Source organism: Ambystoma mexicanum, chromosome 12 (assembly GCF_040938575.1).
Source record: "Ambystoma mexicanum isolate Mex_15411 chromosome 12, UKY_AmexF1_1, whole genome shotgun sequence".
NCBI lineage: Eukaryota > Metazoa > Chordata > Amphibia > Caudata > Ambystomatidae > Ambystoma > Ambystoma mexicanum.
Window position 1 is genome coordinate 93,526,496 of NC_090936.1, and position 19,842 is coordinate 93,546,337.

Genomic DNA, 19,842 nt, shown 5'->3' on the forward strand with positions numbered 1-19,842 from the left:
CAGAGTCTTGGGTGTGCGAGCCCACTTGTACTTCATGACTTTCAGTAACACCTGCTCTGGTCTTGTCTCTGGTCTTATTGTCTAACGCTTTGTTACGTCATTTGGCTTTTAAACTGCGCCTGTCACCAGCGGCAGGACTCAGGTCGGTGGTACACTCGGGTGGACGGCGTCCCCCGCACCCACTTTTGTTTAGAAGTCCTCCCACTTTTTTCAGAGGGCACCTTGATATGTTAATTTCTGGTGACACAACATTACATTTTTATGGTCTTAAAGTGCTGAGTCGTTGCCTGTGTGTGAGCAAACAGTGACCCGCCCCACGCAGTTTGTATCCAGCTGTAGCAAAGGCATAGCATCAACATCACCCACAGGCAGCACACACACGCATCGACTAGAGCGGGCGCGCTGCTCTTCAGAATCTTGCTATCAAATCGCAAAGTCAACCACCTCAGTCACTTCAACAATACTGCATCCCCCTCCTCCATCAGGAACAAGACGCCATTTCAACAACAGCAGGCCCCATCAATATAGATGTCCCAAGGTGCTAAGGCCACAATGAACAGCCCATTGCCGATTGGTCCGCTGCAGAGATTCAAATCCATACAGTGTTCTCCCCACATCGCAGTGGTGGAGAACGCTTAAACACCAATTTAACGGTGCGGCACTAGAGAGCTCGACCAACATGGATGTCTCTCTCTGAGCTCCGTCTCACTGAGGGAACCTAACCCCCTAAATCCTGCCATATCCTTGCCTGCAGCGGTGCATTGGAGAGTGGGCTGACAGGGACGTCATTTCACCAAAATGCCTGGGGTAGCGAAAGTGACATTGCACGCCCCTTGACCTCCTGATGACATCACAGGAAGTGATGTCATTTGATCCCACCCCAAGCACCATTATAGGAAGTGATGTCATTTGACCCCACCCTCCCATGACATGACAGGAAGCAGTACCATAAAGCACTGCCCCTCAGTATACTAAGCAAAATATAGTTACGATAACACTGAGATGTGACATTTCATACTAGAATGGCTCATCAAATGTAGCAGTGCGTCAAGGCCTATGAGAACAGATGTTCACTTCGAAATCACATCACCTTTGAGTATTGTATTACTTGCTAGACTGCTCGTATACTATTGTCACCGTTCCAACACCCATCTTGCCCACACTTAGCTCATCCAGTGCTGGTGTCTAGTGCACTCTGCCTCTCCCTGCCTACTCCACTGCCCATCTGTATGGTTATGGGCTCATGGCTAACATACTTAGCCTTCTCCTCTATACCCAACCACCTTCTCATCTCTTCTACCACCCTCTGATCTTTAATTTCTACCCCTCTACATCCCATGATCACATTTACTCATGCATATATATTACTGCCACATAAGCCTACAAATCCATACTGCCTTATGTCGAGTTAGAAGAAGGTTGGTCTATTGCTCTGAGCAGCTTGAACCGCCCTTCCACGTTACGCCTCTATGCATGTCTTTAACTATCAGGATGGCGGGTCAGACTACGCTGTGTGCAAGAGGATCAATTGGGAATGTTTGCATTTGCTACACATACATTGGGTGCTTTTTAGTTCTGACTATTGAGTGGCTCTAAAGCGCCACCTAGAAGCCAAAACAATTACATTAGAGTACAGCTAAGGGGAAATGGCATATGAGATTGACGCAAACATTGTAAGGGGTTGTTTAGTTATTTGCCCACCCAATGGCTACCCATGACCATGCTAATCCCTATGGCCATTCCCACCAACTTCCTGCTACCCCCTGCCCAAAACCACACCCTGCTGGGATCTCTTTGATCTAGCTTTATCAAACCTCACCATCAAGTGTTGTGCTCGAAGTGCATGGCAGTGTTTTTTAAAGCAGTCTTATGAACGTTAATGACTTCATTGGAGTTAAAAAGGCTCTGCTGATGTAATGAAAATGTCTTAACATGGTAAGCCTTGAGCCATTCGATTTATAAGCACTTTGCTAGTCCTTCACTGACGTCCTTATACACAAGCCAAAACTGTTGGCTTGCTAATGTTTGCTTTTACAAGTATTGGGCCTTTGCCAAGCCCTACTATTGTACGCCCAGGTACTCGCACCATTTTTCAGATGCTACCAACAATGGCTAACATGTTCCACTGCCTGGAAAATGCCTTTCTTACACAAAAGCCCAAACTGTTGGCATTGGCAATGTTTGTTACAATTGTGTTACCTGCACTTGCATTTCTGCCTTGTCCCCCCTTCCTGTAAAGCTGCGATTTTCATCCGTCGTTTTTCTTGGTTGCTTTTTGGAAATTCACTGGTAAACACATAGCCCCAAGCTACTGGCCCAGGTGAAATAGGAAAGCCACAAGGCAACACAGGCTGCTTTGGTGGAGCCTGTAGTTCCAGGAAAAGTCATTTTACACCCTAAAGGAATGGGGACACGTCCTAGGGCGTCCATTTTTGCACCAACCTGCATGTTATGGTTTCAAATTCTCATGTGAAGAGAGCATCCAATATATTATTTTCACTACATCCACCATAATCCTTAGAGACTGCATTAGCAATTTAATTAGATTCACCTGAAAAGCAAGGCAACACAGCCTCCCTGAAGAGTGTTGGGGCACGAAAGTGCTAGGAGGAGGAGAACAGCAGCACAAATGCAGCAGAAGGGATCCAACCCTGTAAACATTTTGGCAACAATTGGGATCTAACCCAGTGAATTGGACACTTTTGGGATTTAACCCAGTTATATATTTTTTCTTTCTTCAGGTAGTATATTGACCAGGAATTGGAGTGCGCGCCTCACCCCCTCTTTTTTACATCCAATATATTATTGTCTGCATGTAAGCCTGACATGACGTGTGTTTTGAAGTGGGCAGTTTCCATTTGTGATTTCCTTGACAGAGTTGCCATTTAAGTAAACGGAGGTGGGGCATGTTACAGCGTTCTAGGAGGCCTAATGACAGACTCCTTGGGGTTGGAATCTGGCCTCTGGATTGGCCGTCACTTTTAAGTGTTACAGCTTGACGCCAACGGCAGGGTTTGGGAATCAGGCTGAGGCTATGCCGGTCTTGGTTGTTCATGGGACTGATTAGTGGGGCCAGCCTGAACCAAACCTCCCACTCCGCCCCTCAATGTGTGTATGCGATAGAGTGCCTGGAGGCCTACAAACGGGGATGCTAAGCTGATCCCTGGCCTCGTGGCATAGGGTTCCCTTCAATGCCACCAGGTGGTGGCGTTGTGGGGAGCACAGGACAAAATTGCACTTGAGTGTCAAATGCAGTCGGGCCATGGTCTGTAGAGGCCCCAGGCCACTACTGCACACTGCCAGAGGTCAGTCTCGCACAGGGAGCGTGCATGTTCTCGCACGGCTGATAGCCTGCATGATCCAGGGGGCAGGTTTTGATCCCCCGTCTCCACCCACTCTTTAAAGTCATCCCAACCCTTCCTGGTTTGGAAGGCAGCCTGACGTAAGAAATTACCAATAAGCGCATTAGCGCGCAGCAGCAAGTGAATTGTCTCTCGATGATGACACTTGACGCTGGTCACAGGCCACCATGCAGCTTCTCTGGTGAATGGCCCGCCCTCCCCCAGTACTATGCTCCTGACCTCACCTGAAGTCAGCACTGCAGGACCTCTCACGAACGTCACAGGTCCTCATATAGTGAGCCGTGCATGGACGCTCCATTGTCATAAATCTCCCCCCGTCTCACCTGTGATCGGGATCTCCCTTGTTCAGCCGCAGGACTCTTCCTGTGGGTGGTTCGGGTCTTGAATATGCTCGCCCGAGCCTCGTCAAGTTGCAGAGCGCGTTCAGAGTTCCGGGAAGTTCGTGGTTCCAGGGTGTCCAGGATTAGCGATAAACAAGCAATGTAGGGGGGAAGTCCAAGAACAGGAAAAAAGGCAAGGAAGTAAGTATGAGGATCAAGGAAGCAAATGTAGAGAGCAAACACACGTCGGGTCACTATCGAAGATAGCGTTGAGACGCGCGGACCCGCAAGGGCGTGACCAATTTATAGTACGTGCTACGACGTGAAAGCTAGTGCGTAGCACGGAGCTTGGTACGGCCATGTTGGGAGGAACAAGGAGTACAAGCCCTTCGTGACAATGACCATGAGGTCCAGAAGGGGCAATTTCGCCGGGTCATGACAGCATGCCCCCTCCGAAGACTGGTTCCTCCAGGCTTGCCTGGGTGAATAAGATGGAATCTTCTGAGTAAACAAGGGGTCTTTAAATCAGAAACTGGTTCCCATGTTCTCTCGCTAGGGGGGTAGCCTTTCCACTAGACCAGATATTGTAATCGACCCCTTCTATACCTGGAATCACATATCCTGGACACCTCATATTCCAACTGGTCGTCCACAACGACAGGTGTGGGTTTGAAGGGTTTTCGAGTAGAACTAACGTAGGGTTTCAACAGGGAAGTATGGAAGACTGGATGTATCTTCTTCCAGGAATCCGGGAGCTTAAGTCGGAAGGAGACAGGATTGATGATCTCCTTTATAGAAAACGGACCATAATAGCGAGGAGCCAATTTGTTTGGTCGTAGATGTCGAGGTAACAGTTTCGAGGCTAGCCAGACTTGATCGCCAACTGAATAGGAAGGTGATGGTCTTCTCTTAGAGTCCGCATATCTTTTGGTTCGAGTCTGGGCCTGTTCTAACTGATCCTTGGCCTCTCTTTGTAAGTCGATCAGCGTCTGAATCCAAGAGTCAAGGGTAGGTACTGGAGTAGATTCTGGAAGAACTGATGGTAAAACAGACGGATGATAACCTTGACTGCAATAGAAGGGGCTGATCTTGAGAGCTGAATGATCTGAGTTATTGTAGGAGAATTCGGCTAAAGGTATAAGGAGAGACCAATCGTCTTGAACCTTGGTGGCAAAACAACAAAGATATTGTTCCAGGGTTTGATTTACTCGTTCCGTTGCCCCATTGGTTTGTGGATGATAGCCTGAAGAAAGGGCACGTTGGATTCCTAGAACACCACAGAGATGTTTCCAGAATTGTGAAATATATTGAGGTCCCCGATCCGAAATAATCTTGGAAGGGAGGCCATGAAGACGAAAAATATGTTCCAGGAAAATTCCAGCAAGTTCTGAGGAAGATGGTAGTTTATACAATGGTGTAAAATGAGCTAGATGAGTGAACAAGTCAATGGTTACCATGATGGTTGTATATCCTCGGGAAGGTGGTAATTCAACAATGAAGTCAGTGGCAATAACTTCCCAGGGTCTGGTTGGCAACGTAGGTTGCAGAAGCAGACCCGCCGGCCTCTGATTATCGTATTTGTTCTGACTACAAATTGCACAGGTCTTGATGTATTGAACCACACTGGACTTCATCCCTGGCCACCAGAACTGTCTTTGTATAAGACGGAAGGTGTTGGTTACCCCTTGATGGCCGGAGTGAAGAGTATCATGGCATAGATTCATTACCTTCTGTTGAAGTTCTTTTGTTGGAATGACCACTGAATTGTTCTTGAATAAATATCCTTCCTTGATTGTCAAACGCCAGGGATTTTTCTCGGATACATCCTTCCAGAGTTCAGATGATTGAGTCTGTACTCTGATTTCTTCCAGGAGATTGATCGCTTGAGCTACAAAGACTGTAGGTGGAAACATTTTAGGATAGATCTTATTCTGCAAGGGAACGTAGTCGGGACGCCGAGAAAGGACATCGGCAATCATGTTTTGCGGTCCAGGAACATGTGAGATTTGAAATTGATATTGAGCAAAGAAGTAGGCCCATCGAGCTTGTCTACTGTTCCTCCACTCCATGGATTGTAGGACCTGAAGATTTCGATGATCAGTATGGACTTGAACTGTATATTTAGCACCCAGGAGTAGATGTCTCCATTCAGTGAAGGCATGACGAATGGCCAATAACTCCTTCTCCAGAACTGAGTAGTGAGTCTCACTGGTAGTCAGGGTCCGTGAAAGGTAAGCAATGGGATGTTCCAACTTATCATCGGATTCTTGTTTTTGTTTTAAAACTGCTCCTATGGCGTAATTGGAGGCATCTGTTTCCACTAGAAAAGGACGATTTATGTCAGGTTGGGCCAGGATAGGGGCCTGAGTGAATTCTTTTTTCAAGCATTGGAATGCCTCGTCTTGTGGTATAGACCAGTTGAATGGAACGTCTTTCTTCAGGAGATTAACAATGGGTTGAACAATCTCGGAAAAGGTGGGAATGAATTTCCGGTAGAAATTGGCAAGCCCCAGGAAGGACTGTATTTGCTTTACAGATGTTGGGGCGGGCCAAGCCAGTATGGCCTTCACCTTTGAAGGATCCATACTAATTCCTTCTGAACTAAAGACAAACCCCAGATAGTGAACTGATGTAGCATGAAACAAACATTTTTCTGGTTTGGCTAAGAGTTGATTTTCACGGAGACGTTGAAGTACTGCCTTTACATGTTCTTCATGTTTTAAGGAATCCTTTGAGAAGATCAATATGTCATCCAGGTAGACGATAACATTGAGAAATAACATGTCAGAGAACACCCTATTCATAAAACGCTGGAAGACTGCGGGAGCATTAGTCAGACCAAAGGGCATGACTAGGTATTCAAAGTGACCAAAGGGTGTTCTAAAGGCTGTTTTCCATTCGCCTCCTTCCCGGATACGGATCAAATGGTAAGCACTTCGGAGATCCAGTTTCGTGAATATCACTGCACCTTTCACAGCTTCAAGGATATCCGAGATCAGGGGTAGTGGGTATCTGTCTTTCAGGGTGTGTTGATTTAGGCCCCGATAGTCCAGGCAAGGTCTGAGCTCTTTGGTATCCTTTTTAGGAACGAAGAACAATGAAGCACCAGCTGGTGATTTTGAAGGTCTTATGGTGCCATTCTCAAGATTAGTGTCTAGGTATTCCCGGAGGGCTCTTTTTTCTGGTTCTGAAAGGATAAACATCCTGCCAAAGGGAATCACTGCTGAGGGTTCAGTATCTATGGCACAGTCTTCGGGTCTATGTGGAGGTAAGGCTTGAACGATGGCAGTAGAGAATACATCAGCATACCCTTGATAGATCTCTGGAACTTGTACAATATTGGAAACCATGAGTGGTGTCTCTGGACACCTTGGTGGACTTTTAGGGACTGTGAATGAGGTATCCAGGTTTAAACAATGGTTCATACAGAACTCCGAGCCCAGGAATAAGGATTCGGCTGTCCAGTTGATATATGGATTGTGCCTTTGTAACCAGGGCATGCCCAAAACCAAGGGGTAATGGGCTGATTTTATAATGTCAAACACAATTCTTTCTTGATGATGATTTATGGAAAGATGGATCTCCCTTGTTTGCAGACTTATGGGTCCTGAGGAGAGAGGTCTTCCGTCAATCGCTTCCACTGGCTGTGAAAAACTTCTTGCTTCATACGGAATGTTATGACTTCTGACCCAATCTTCATCAATGAAGACTCCCATTGCTCCGCAATCCACTAAGGCCAGTATGGGGTAGACCTTGTCCTTGGATGGCGATAAAAAGGCCTGTAATATCACCAATTTGTTTTGTCCAGGAGATTTCAAGGATGGAATTGATGTGGAGCAAACATCGCTCTCCCGAAACCTTGCTCCATTTAGGATCGGGAGCTGGCGTTTCCCGAGCGTCGGGGAGGAGCCAGAGGACATACTTTAATTAGATGTTTATCTGAGGCACAATACATGCATAAGCCTGTGTGTATTCTTCTTAACCTTTCCTGCGGGGAAATTGGTCCACGAAAGGCTCCAAGTTGCATGGGTTCAGAATCAGTGCTCGGACTCTTGGCAGATTCTGTCCTTGTAGTATTCTCTAGGGAGTATCTTTGAATTGATACTTTATTCTTTTTCTTTTCGGCCTTTCTTTCTTGGATTCTAAAGTCTATTTGCATAGACAAGTCCAGGAGGGCCTGGAATGAACTAGGATGTGCCACCCTGGCTAGCTCGTCCTTAATCTCTTAATTTAGACCTCTGCGAAACAAAGTAAAACTGGCTTCCAGGGGCCAGTCCGCCTCTTTGGCTAGCTGTTTGAATCTGGTAACATAGGTCAACATGTCTTGGGATCCTTGTTGGAAGTCAAGTAGCTTTTCTTGAGCACTGTGAACCAGCTCTGGCCGTTCGAACATGGTCTTGAGTTCTTGAGGTCTTGAACCCTTCATAATCATCCAGGAGAGCATCCCCTGAATTGAGTAATGGAGTGGCCCATGTAAGGGCATTACCGGAAAGATGCGATATTATGAAGCCAACCTTAGCCCTAGGAGTTGTGAAATAGTATGGCTTGAAGGTAAAATGTACCAAACAAGAATCCAGGAATCCAAGTAAGGTCTTTGTTGAACCGTCGTATTTAGCAACCACTCCTCCCAATAATACGCTGTCCTTGTTCGCGGAATCGCGTGACAAGACAAGCTGTCTTAGCGCCGCATTCTCGGCTTTTATATTCTGCATCTCTGTGGAAAGTTCTTGCATTCCGCGCATCAGGTCCTGAATAGCATTCTCCATGGTAGAATCCGTATTGATCGTTTGGCGTCTCAAACTGTCATAAATCTCCCCCGTCTCACCTGTGATCGGGATCTCCCTTGTTCGGCTGTAGGACTCTTCCTGTGGGTGGTTCGGGTCTTGAATAGGCTCGCCCGAGCCTCGTCAAGTTGCAGAGCGCGTTCAGAGTTCCGGGAAGTTTGTGGTTCCAGGGTGTCCAGGATTAGCGATAAACAAGCAATGTAGGGGGGAAGTCCAGGAACAGGAAAAAAAGGCAAGGAAGGAAGTATGAGGATCAAGGAAGCAAATGTAGAGAGCAAACACACGTCAGGTCACTATCGAAGATAGCGTTGAGACGCGCGGACCCGGAAGGGCGTGACCAATTTATAGTACGTGCTACGACGTGAAAGCTAGTGCGTAGCACGGAGCTTGGTACGGCCATGGTGGGAGGAACAAGGAGTACAAGTCCTTCGTGACAATGACCATGAGGTCCAGAAGGGGCAATTTCGCCGGGTCATGACATCCGTGCGAGGAGGCACACTGGGAGGCCTTCTTGGATCGCTGTAGCTGCTGGAGGTCATACAGTGATGCACTGGTCTGAAGGGGTGCATTGGAAGGCCTGTAAGCTGATTGGGCTGGCTGGCGCTAGATATGGACGCTGAGACTCTATGACAGGGTTGTGGATCAGTGGGTCCTGGAATGTGTGCTTGCCTGCTGAACATGGAGCAGACCAAGGGGACCCTGTCACCTTGGAGCAGGAGAAAGTTGCTGTCCAGCTGTACTGAGCAATAGGACTCAGGAGGCTCCCCCATGGTAAATGGAGTGCTGGAAGCCGGAGAGGATGAAGAGGTTCATTAAGGCAGCAGTTATTAATCTAAAGGCTTAACCGTGGGTGCCATTGCCTGAAAGTGGCTCGAGGTGAGGGGAGGGATGGGGGATGGATCCCCCGAGGACTGGCAGCTGGCATGATGGTAACGGGCCAGCAGCAGAAGCTGGAGCAATGTATGGGGTAAAGGCATGCAACTTCGGCCAAAAACCCGGCTTATGGAATAGGGAAGGGATTCAGCACCTGTGGAAGGTAATCTGATGATGGGGCAGTAACTGGAGGCGATTTAAGACTCCAGATCGTCCCTGGAGAAAAAACTACAAACAGTATCCGTCGAGATATCGCTGGTGAGGGAGGACCTTGAGAAGATGGGACAACGTGTAACAGTGGTGGAACAAAGAGTGGGTACGTTGGAGGACACAATGACCGTACTGCAAGCCCGGCTTAACGCGCTTACAGCGGCTACGAGAGCGTTGGAAATTAGAGCTGAAGATGCGGAGGGCTGCTCCAAGCAGAGCAACGTCAGAATATGTGGGGTCGCTGAGGGGGAAGAAGGCCCCAGCATGGAACTACACCTGGAACAGCTCTTTGTGGACAATGGAAAGATCAGGGGTCTCTCGTGTGGTTCACCATTGAAAGGGAGCACATAGAGTCCCTGGAAGCCGGCCTCAAAATCAGAGCAACGCTGCTGTCCACAGTGGCAAAGCTGTTAAAATTTCGAGACCGCAATGCAATACTTCAAGATGCGAGGCGTGCATCGGTCTACAAGGTGGGTGGCATGAGGATCATGGTCTTACCAACTTCACGTAGGAGGTGCAAAAACAGAGCAAATCCTATGACACGTGTGTTAAGTCAGAAGAAGGAGTCTGACAAAAGGGTGGCATTTCAAACTCAAGGTTTTATTCAAATAATAAGAAATTGATCTATCCCTATAACTAGTAGGGTTGCCCTACCTAACTGAATTCTAACTAAGCTGTTCGTCAGGGTGGTTGTCAAACTGAAGAATCAGTCCTCTGTCCAAACTATCCTACTCTGACCCTACCTGCAGCCAAAGGTATTCAGCAAACACAAACGAAGCCAGGAGAATGACTCCCTTCTCCTGGTCAAACTGGTTCAGCTTTAAGGGCGGACTTCTAATAGTCTCTGGCAACATTTCTGATACATTCTTATAATTCCTCCCAGGGACTTCTTTGGGATTGGATAAAATGTCCAACAGTTATTGTTTCTCAGTGTTATATATATATATATATATATATATATATATATTCCTGGACATTCCTTTTCTTCTTCTCGTCTGTTGTAACAAAGGAGAGCACCCCTGTAATGTCCTTGGCTTTTGCCACAGTGTCCACAAAACCTGTGAGGACGGAGACTACTCCGATAGTCATCTTTATCCTTGATATCTCTCTTGCAGTTATTGTGACGAGGAAGATTTGCACCGAGGCACTCTTCACTCTTGGTATCTTTTTCTGTAATTACTGTAATGAGGTAGATTACTCCCGGGATACTCTTCAATCTTGGTATCTTCCTTAAAATTACTGTGACGAGGGAGAGTACTCCCAAAGCACTCTTCACTCTTGCCCAAACCCCTATTATGTCTCCCGGGGCTCCTGTTAACTTCTTTCTGTGGGAGCCATGTCACTGGTTCTGCCCGTGGTATTGGTCTCGCTCGCTCTTGTCAAACCCACTTTGCGTCTCTCTCTCGGCTTCCTGCTGCACCGTGCTGGCTCCATAGGTTTCTTGGCCTTTCGGTCTTGTCGTAGTTGAAGGACAGCATGGTCTACCTCTCGGAGGTCATGCAACCATTAGCACCTCTCCAGCTTCTGCATAGGTCGAGTCTCCATCTAACTACGGAGTGCTTTACCGAACGATCCAGGGAGTCCTCATGACTGAGGACCAGCTTCTCCTGCACACTTCCTCTGTCCCAAGTTTGAATCTCCAGGGACTGACAGTCTTCACTCCTACCCTCATATCCTATGTGCTTCTCTAAAGCAGCCAATGTTGAGAGTACTGAGACGAGAAAGATTCCTAGTAAGTTACTACACAAGCACTCACTTAGTACTGAGACGATGAGGAGGTGCGGAGCAATGGTGAATAACCATTGTAACCACTTTTACCAGTCTAGTTGTTCGTGGCCTTTGATTGGAAGAAGCAAGATAAAAGCCAAAGAAGGACTTGACAAGTCGTCAAGCCCTCCCTGTGGGAACTGCAAGAGCCAGGAAGAGCCCGACGTGCAGACGGGTACTGACGGAATGCCAAGAAGAAGAAGTGAGTCCATGGCCGGTCCAGGATGCAAAGAACACAGGGCCATAGATAGAAAGAGACTCTGGGTGCCCCAGAGAACAGCTAAGCGTTGAAGTGTGAGACCACACTGGTAAGAACAGGAAGCCTGGGAAAGGAGGATCTGGGGCCCTAATATAGTTGGAGAAGAGCAGAAATGTACACAAAGTTGTACTAGGGCTTGGCAGGAGAATCAACCAAGCCCACAGGTAGGAAAACTGAAGTTGGAATTGCGAGTCTGGGACTTAAAAACTCTGTGTTCTCTACTCCTCTCCCTTTCTCCCTTTTCCTATCTCCTCCCCTTACTTTCTTCTATGCAATTACTCTATCAGAATTCTCCCCGGACCCAGTAAGATAGCAACCTCATCTGTCTCCTCCCCCCTCCCTTGTTTCCACCCCCCCAGCACTATCTGAAATGAAGTCAGGCCTAGTACGAAAGTCACTTGTTTTGTTCCTCCCCTCCCTTTCTGCACCCCTCTCCCTCACCTTTTGCTTTTCTCCCGCTCTACCAGAAATGTTGTCAGGCCTAGTACGGTAGTTGCCTGTCTGCTTCCATTTCCTTCCCACTCTCCCCCTCCCTTCCTTATCTATGTCTTATCTCTTGCACTATCTGAAATGTCGTCAGGCCGAGTACAATAGTTAATTTCACATCCTTACTATTCATGGCCTGTAAAAATGTCATTGTATTTCCCCTTGTTCCCTCCCTTGCCTTGAATTGCTTTGAAACACATTGTGTATAGGTGCTATATAAATAAACTATCATATCATATCATATCACTTCATACAGTGCTTGACAGGTTAGAGAACCAAGCTGTATAACCCGCTACCATCTTTAAAGTGCATTCAGGCTGCTCTTTTCAACGCAGTACCTGCTGAGAGGGGATCAGGTCTGCACACAAGGGTCAAGGACCCCCTTCAGATTGGGAAGTGCATCCAGGCTGCTCTTCTTCGTTGAAGCACCTAGTGAGAGGGAACCAGGTCTGCACACCAGGGTCAAGGACCCACTTCAGCTTGGGTAGTGCTTCCAGGCTGGTCTTCTTCCTCATAGTACCTGGTGAGAGTGAATCAGGTCTGCATACCAGGGTCAAGGACCCCCTTCAGCTTGGAAAGTGCGTTCAGGCTAATCTTCTTCGTCGCAGTATCTGGTGAGGGAACCAGGTCTGCCCCCAAGGTCAGGGACCGACTACAGCTTGGTAAACATCCAGGCTATTCTTCAGCACAGCATATGGCGAGGAGGAGCCAAAGCTGCCAACCAGGGCCTGGGGACCCTAAAGGACTTCTTTCAAGCCTGGCAACGGCTGGGGAGAGCAAGATACCTTCCCAACAACCAAGCACTGCCTGAATCCTTTTTTAGAGAATCCATTTAAGACAAAAGCTGCCTTTTGCCCTGGGGAAGGGGAATCACCCCTCTGGACCAAGAAGACATTTTCTTTGATTTAGGTAGTTTAGTGTCTAAGGGACAGATTTAGGATTTTGACACTGGACATTGGGACTTTTGCTTTTGACATTATGACACTAGTTATTTCAGTTGAGACAGGGAAACCCCTCTTAGATTTAGGGCGAGATAGGGTTTTCTTTTCCTTTTTATCCTTGAATAAAAGTTTATATCAAACACTATGACCCCTCCGTGTCAGTCTGACTTCTGCACCCTTACATGGAGTACATGTGATTTATGACACCCCATGCATAACATAATTCGTAAATGGTGCAAGAAAAAATTAAGAGGGTCCATCATCTACTTCTAGCCTTGACAATCTTTGCAATTAGGGAGGAAGGATATCTCTGGGGCAATGCGTTTGTCTTGGAAGCAAGACAACACAGGTTTGAATACTGATGCTTAGAAACTACTCTGGGTATTAAGCATGTTATAAATGAGCAATTATAATTACAATTAAGGGACAGATCTGCTGTATGAGTTGGAGGGTTGGACTGTCAATGAATTTAAGAATATTTAGAGACTGTTACAGCGGGTGTTCGGAGGGGTTGGTTCTGGCATCGTTGGCAGCTGCAACCAAAAAACAAGACTCTGTACCTCCAACATGGTGCCCGTACCGCGAAGGAGCGGTATAGTTCATCGGAAGGAAGACGAGAGCGAGGCTCCTCCTCTCTCTCCGGAAGCAGTATATGAATCCAAGCCGCCTGGACAGCGGCGCGTTGCTACTGTCTACAGCAGCTCCGCTCCGTGAGTTATCGGTCCTAGAATACAAATCCACTCTGCCCTGTTTTTGGCTCGTTATTCTCTCCTTACCTCTGCCTACATTTCTCTTTAGGGAAACACCGCCCTTTCGTCCCCTTTCCTCTGCCCTGCCATCATCCACCGGCTCTCCTGCATGGATCAGATTCTCTTCAAGCAAACCCCCTACACCTGACACTGAGTCCGTAGCAAGATCGCATTTCCTTCTACTCTTGATTGATTGCCCCTTTTTTAAAATTTCCTATCAGTACATGGCATTCACCGGTCACGTCCCGGTCCAGTCACTACTTTTCCTAGGTCCTGTCTCCGAGATCTGTACACAAGCACACTTCCAGGTAGGACCCCCTTTCATTTCCTCCATTCCTTCTTTCTACCCCTTAGGTCATTCCAAGAATAACCCCTTTATTTTTTTTATTTTCTTACTCTTTGTAAGAATGGTATATTTTCACAACTACCAGATAACTCTTCACACTAGTCCTCGGGGAAACTCCCCAGGTACCTTCGCATGTATTTCAGGCACTTAGAGGAGTTCCTAAAAAGATTTCCGGAGTAACTCTTTTCTTTCCATCCCTCCAGAAAGGGCCACACGACTAGACCATTCAAGGCGACTTACCTCGTCACTTACCAGCAAGACTTCGTAATCCATCGCGAGGGAGCCGAGAGACCAGTAACTCCTTCAGCACTCGACAGCCGGGTTTTCTTCCCAATGAGGGTTTCCCGGGAGCCTCCTTCCGGCACCTGTGTTTGAAGGTGTCGCAGGAGGGTTTTCCGGTAAACTTTCCTAATCTCCTGTATTCGAAGACCAGGTATGAAGAGTTTTCTTGTTGTTGTCTGCAAAGTTGTTCGTGGGGTTTCTCCAGAGGCATATAGGAAACGTAATTGAGGTAACAGTTTATAGATATAACAGAGACACATCCTTCAACTACAAATAATCGTGGTGGAGGGTTAAAGAGGAGTTTCCAGAAATGTGCTCCGTATGCAGCCTATCTTTACATTCCTTGCAAGGCATTATGTTCTTAAAATCACTATGTAGTACATATCAGATGGCCTTGTTAGACTTCAAAACTACAATAACGGCAACATCCTGTACTATGTCGTGTGTGTCATTTACAAAATTCCATGTTTCATGATCGGCATAACATGTTTTGATGGCTCAGCTCATGCTCTGAGAATCACTGAGTTGTGTTGCCTGACCATCTCCAGTGACACAATAATACCTTGGCATAGTACTTTTCTTGGAGAAACAGATTGCTGGCATTAGCAAAGAACTAGACTTCTTATAACTATGATCTGGGCCATTGATTAAAACAATCTCAAGGTCCTGTGCTGCAAAAATACCACCTTGGTTACCCTAGAGATCACTTTCGATAGACTCATGCCAGCATCCAATTTCATCCCCAATTTGTTTACGACATTAACAGGGGTTGGACACATGCCTTTATGAGGCGGAACAAATTTGTGTACTAGGGTCTTAATCCTTGCTTAATATTTGTGTACTAGGGTCTTAATCCTTGCTTAATTTGCAGCACTTCCTCCACCCTGCATTGACTACCAGAGTAAAACAGATATCCGTGAACATTTTGGAGAAAAAAAACGAATGGAAAAATTACCTATTTTTTTTACCTAAAAACGAAAATTACTTTTTGCTTTTTTACTTTTTTTAAAATAATGCGGGGGGAGGGGCTCACCCTCTCCTACCCTAGCATATACCCTTACCCCAGCCCCACCTATTATTTACTATACATATACTAAAATACGTACCATTTTCGGTCAAAATAATTCGGTAATTTCTCCTTTTTATATTAGGTTATTTCCACGGATACCGAGCAAAACTACTTACTGGTGATGCCAGCCGACTGTAGGCCTATGCAGCAATCCTCATAATAGATACCTTGAAATCTAATGGTTCTATCTGCTGCAGGTTGGCAACCATGCTCAAGAGAGATCCCCCTTCACCTGGTCATGTGATTGGGCTAAGCACTGCCATCCACACTACACAAAAACCTTTCCTCTTAAGCTTTTTGCTACGCTTCCGACACCCTTAGAAAATTACCTTCTACTGTCTCGGGACCAAAGGTGGTACAAACCGCTCGTGGATCTCTGCCGCCATCCTTCGCACAAATGCCCTAAAATACTGATGCTTCAAGCCGCTGCAAGATAGCAGCCATACAGTTCAATGTGTTTTTACTGCCCCTTTTTTTGCTTCACCATTTTTTACTGCACATTTATTACTGCATGTTCATTGCATTTTATACTCAAAATACGACTGAACACTGCCAGCAAACCCCTCTTTGCAGCCCACCCCAGCCCTCACCTCTGTTAACACAATAACTCCTTTCCCAAATCAGCAGAGGGGGATAGCTCAGGGGCAAGGCATTTGTCTGGGAAGCAAGACAACGCGCAACACAGGTTTGAATCCCGATCCCGCGCTTCGAAACCAATCACTGGTATTAAGCGCGGTATCAAAGAACAATTATAATAATAATATAACCATCTAGAGCTCCTTTCCTCCAACAAGATCTGGTGCTCTCTTTCTTCACCGCTTTTCCCAAGTGAGCCTTAAACTATTTTCATTCCCCTATACCACCTACCCAAAGGTCTTTGGTTCCCATCTACCGCCATCACTTTTTCGAGTTGTAAAACCCCCAGAAATTTGATTGTTATCGTCATTCGTTATTCTATCTAAAGAGCTTTTGTTCAAAGCACTTATTTTGTTCTACCTCCATTAAAAACAAATACAAAATAAAATATCAGTTATTCACCCATTCAGTTTGGGATCAAACAACTACTGCGCCGATTTTACTGCGACAGCCGAAAATGTTGATTTTGACACCCCCCTTTAACTCTAAATATGGTTATAGTAAATAATGAATGTGGGAGGGAATAGAGGTGGGGGCGTGGGGAGTCTCCCCCTGCATATACATGCAGTGAAAAGGGGTTACAACATAAAAATAAATTGACATTTTCGGCTGCACAGTAATCACATAGATCCTTCAATTTTAGGGAGTTCAGACACTTACATGCATGTAAGCATGCTCGGGACCTCAGGGCCCATGTCGCTCTCATCATGTGCCAGCAAATCCCATCCCTGGCACTCACTGGCTGCATAACACCAGCTGTGCCCTACTGTGGACCACAGAGGGCCACACCAGCACTAGAAACATTAATTTCGGGGGTCAAGTCTTAAAGAAAAAGTGGGGGCGACTCATTAATAGAACAATTGAATGTGGTGCCACCAGAAATTAGCATATCAAAGGGCCCTCTGAAAAAAGTGGGAGGGCTTCTGGAAAAAGTGGGCGGACTCCGCGTGTAACCTCATCTTGAGCCCTGATTAACTTGAAGACTTCACTAGACCACACAGATACTACGTGCACATCTTGGTTGAAAAAAGAGAGCATAAAGGCCTTCCTCGGCATACTACCCACTTTATCTGCTGGCAATTTCCCAACAGGCTGCTCTGTTCGCACCGCGACCTGTCAGGAATTGCTGCATGACCGTATGCCGAAGTGAGAGGGAGAGGTGGTGAAGGGATGACGGGCAGGAGATGCGGGGTGTCCCATACACAAAAAGGAGAGTCAAGGAGGGGAAGGGGGAATGGAAGTTGTTTGCTCGCAAAACACCAAAACTTGACACAGGAAGTTGGGTCTCAGCCAAAGTGGCCTTGGGGCAAACTTCATAGAACAATCCTGGGTTCTTGAGAGAATTTCTCAACCTTAAATATCCAGTGGTTCTTCACTGCTGCAGTGAGCTGTACTTGCTTTGATGCATTATTTGGAGACATTTGTCGCTTTATGCAGGGACGTCATTTGGGGGTCGCACCTGCGACCCCTGAGGTCTGCCTTGCTACCCCTAAAAAATGTTATTTTTTAAAATTGAAGCTCCTGGGCCACGGCCAGCGCCATGTGGCTCTTGGTTTCCGGAGTGGCTGGCTTTCTTGTGCAGGCCTCTTTAAAAAAAAACAGGGGGTCCACAAGTAAGCAGTGCCCCCTTTTAAGAAAGAATAGGAATAACAAATGAGTCTTTCTGGAATTCTATAGAATGATTGCCAGACCAATGAAAGGTTTATTTCAGGCACACTTCAGGGGGCGAGTCACTGATTTAGTCTGTTCTTAAACACCTCAAATTCACAATGCAGACAAAAACGTCCAAAAAGCATTCAGAGTAGAATAAGCATCCATTTCGGACTATGTATTTTGCCTTTTGCGGGTTGCAGTTATAGCATGTTGTTTTCTGCCATTGTCTCTGTTACGATCGTCACAAGACATTCCATCTCGGTGTCCTCGGTCACTTGACAAAATCCTTGTGCCTAAAACCTTGTGTACAGTGTAGAAATGTTTGATCATAGCAGATCAAGTGACCCTTGTTTTCATTTTGCCACAAGTAATGCTTTGCCGTAATGTGCCTCTTTCCTCTCTCCCCGACATGCTGTTCAGGATGTTTGTTTGCACGTATGAGGTAACGAGTGCCCAGACTACGGGATGCCGTGTGAGTTTGCCGCTTTCCTTGCATGACTCTAAATTCTTTAATAGACAGTTATGAAGCCTGCCAAAGGTATGTATTTTGCCAACCCCTGAAGCATGAAAAGTAGATCCACGTAGGCTTGACATCTGACCAACTTTGCACCAGACCTGCAGATGAACTGGCCTGCTGTTAAATCTCAGTTACCAGTTTAATGGTATCCACTACAGAAAGTAATTTGCTTTCTGACTTTGAGAACATTCAGACATGTAATTGCTCATTTGACTATGGTTGGTAAGATAGCTTTAGCTGGTAAGGTAGCTCAGTGGGTTGAACGCTCACTGCTGCGATGTGCACGTGATCTGCAGGTTCGAATCTCAGCAAAGCCAACTCAGCCTTTCATCCTTCTGGGGTTGATAAATGAGTACCAACACAGGTTGGGTGATATTTGTTCTATATAAAGCGCTTAAATGTAAGTGCTATATAATAACACATCATTATCTTTTGGCCTTGAAAGTCTGTTTGCATTCACAGTAATTTGGTAATATGGGCCTATACAGACTGATATTAACGATAAATATGGTAATCGTATCGCGTATGAAATGTATATCACATTACAGCAATATGGTAACCGTATTTTTCTTAGTGTACTTAAGAACAATGCTAAGTGATGCCACTTCCTGTATTGTCCAAGGCTGTAAGATCTTGTACCATCGCTCCCCGTGATGTCACTTCAGGTGGGGTCAAATGACATCATGTCCTGTGATGTCATTAGAGGTTAAAGGTTGTGTGATGTCACTTCTGCTACCCCTGGTATTTTGGTGAAATAATGTCCCTGGCTTTATGTTCACTTAATTGGATCAAAATGCTAATATGTGTTACGTGTGTGTACTTTAGATATTAACCAATTATAGGAAACACTTTGCTAATGTGGCTAAATCAAAAATCGGAGTTTCTGTAAAATGTCTTCTGTTAGGCCTTTTCATTTCCTGAAATTCCCAAACCACCCATTAACAAACATGAGGCTGGATCTGTGAATGAGCGAAAGTGTGGTCACCCTGTGCTGCTACTACAAGTCATAGGGGGTCATTACGAGGTTGGAGCTAACCATGGCACTATTAGCGCCATGGCTGCCTCAAATCCTTACCGACTCCGCCCTGGTGAATGGAGCTATTACCGTCTCATTCCAAGGTTGGCAGGGGCGGTAATTCCCCATAGAGCTCAATGGGAATGGGGGAAGGAGCTAATAACGGTACCGCAAATTGCGGTACCGTTATTAGCACCAAAGTCCCTTTGCGGGTCCCGTCCTTAACGCCTGGTAAAACCAGGCGTTAAGGGAGGACCCGCAAAGGGAACTCGTAATAGGGCGGTAAGGGATTACCGGCACCTCGTAATGAGGCTCATAGACCGATATCACTTGCTCCATAAAATGGCATATCCAACTGAAAGAAGGTGATTATGCCACACTAGAAACCGATTCTGGAATATAAAAGATTACAATAGCTCCTACTTTACCTCCTTGTTCACACAGCTGTTGTGCCAAGGCGTCCTTGAATATCACTTGGCCCCTGTGAGTAGCCGTCGCCCTAGGAACAGAAGACAGACAGCAGATTATGAAAATGCACGTTCACATCAATGCACACAGTACCATCAAGTATTT

At 46.3% G+C, this 19,842-nt stretch overlaps 1 protein-coding gene across 2 annotated transcripts in view; it reads right to left on the reverse strand.

Moving 5' to 3' along the window:
- Nucleotides 1–19,842, reverse strand: part of RELN (reelin) — a 2,335,047-nt gene that overhangs the window by 1,734,811 nt on the left and 580,394 nt on the right. For both annotated transcript variants that reach the window (XM_069628072.1, XM_069628071.1), the window contains exon 4: nt 19,698–19,768. In XM_069628072.1, the coding sequence (XP_069484173.1) occupies nt 19,698–19,768 (71 nt within the window). The remainder of the gene's footprint in view (nt 1–19,697; nt 19,769–19,842) is intronic.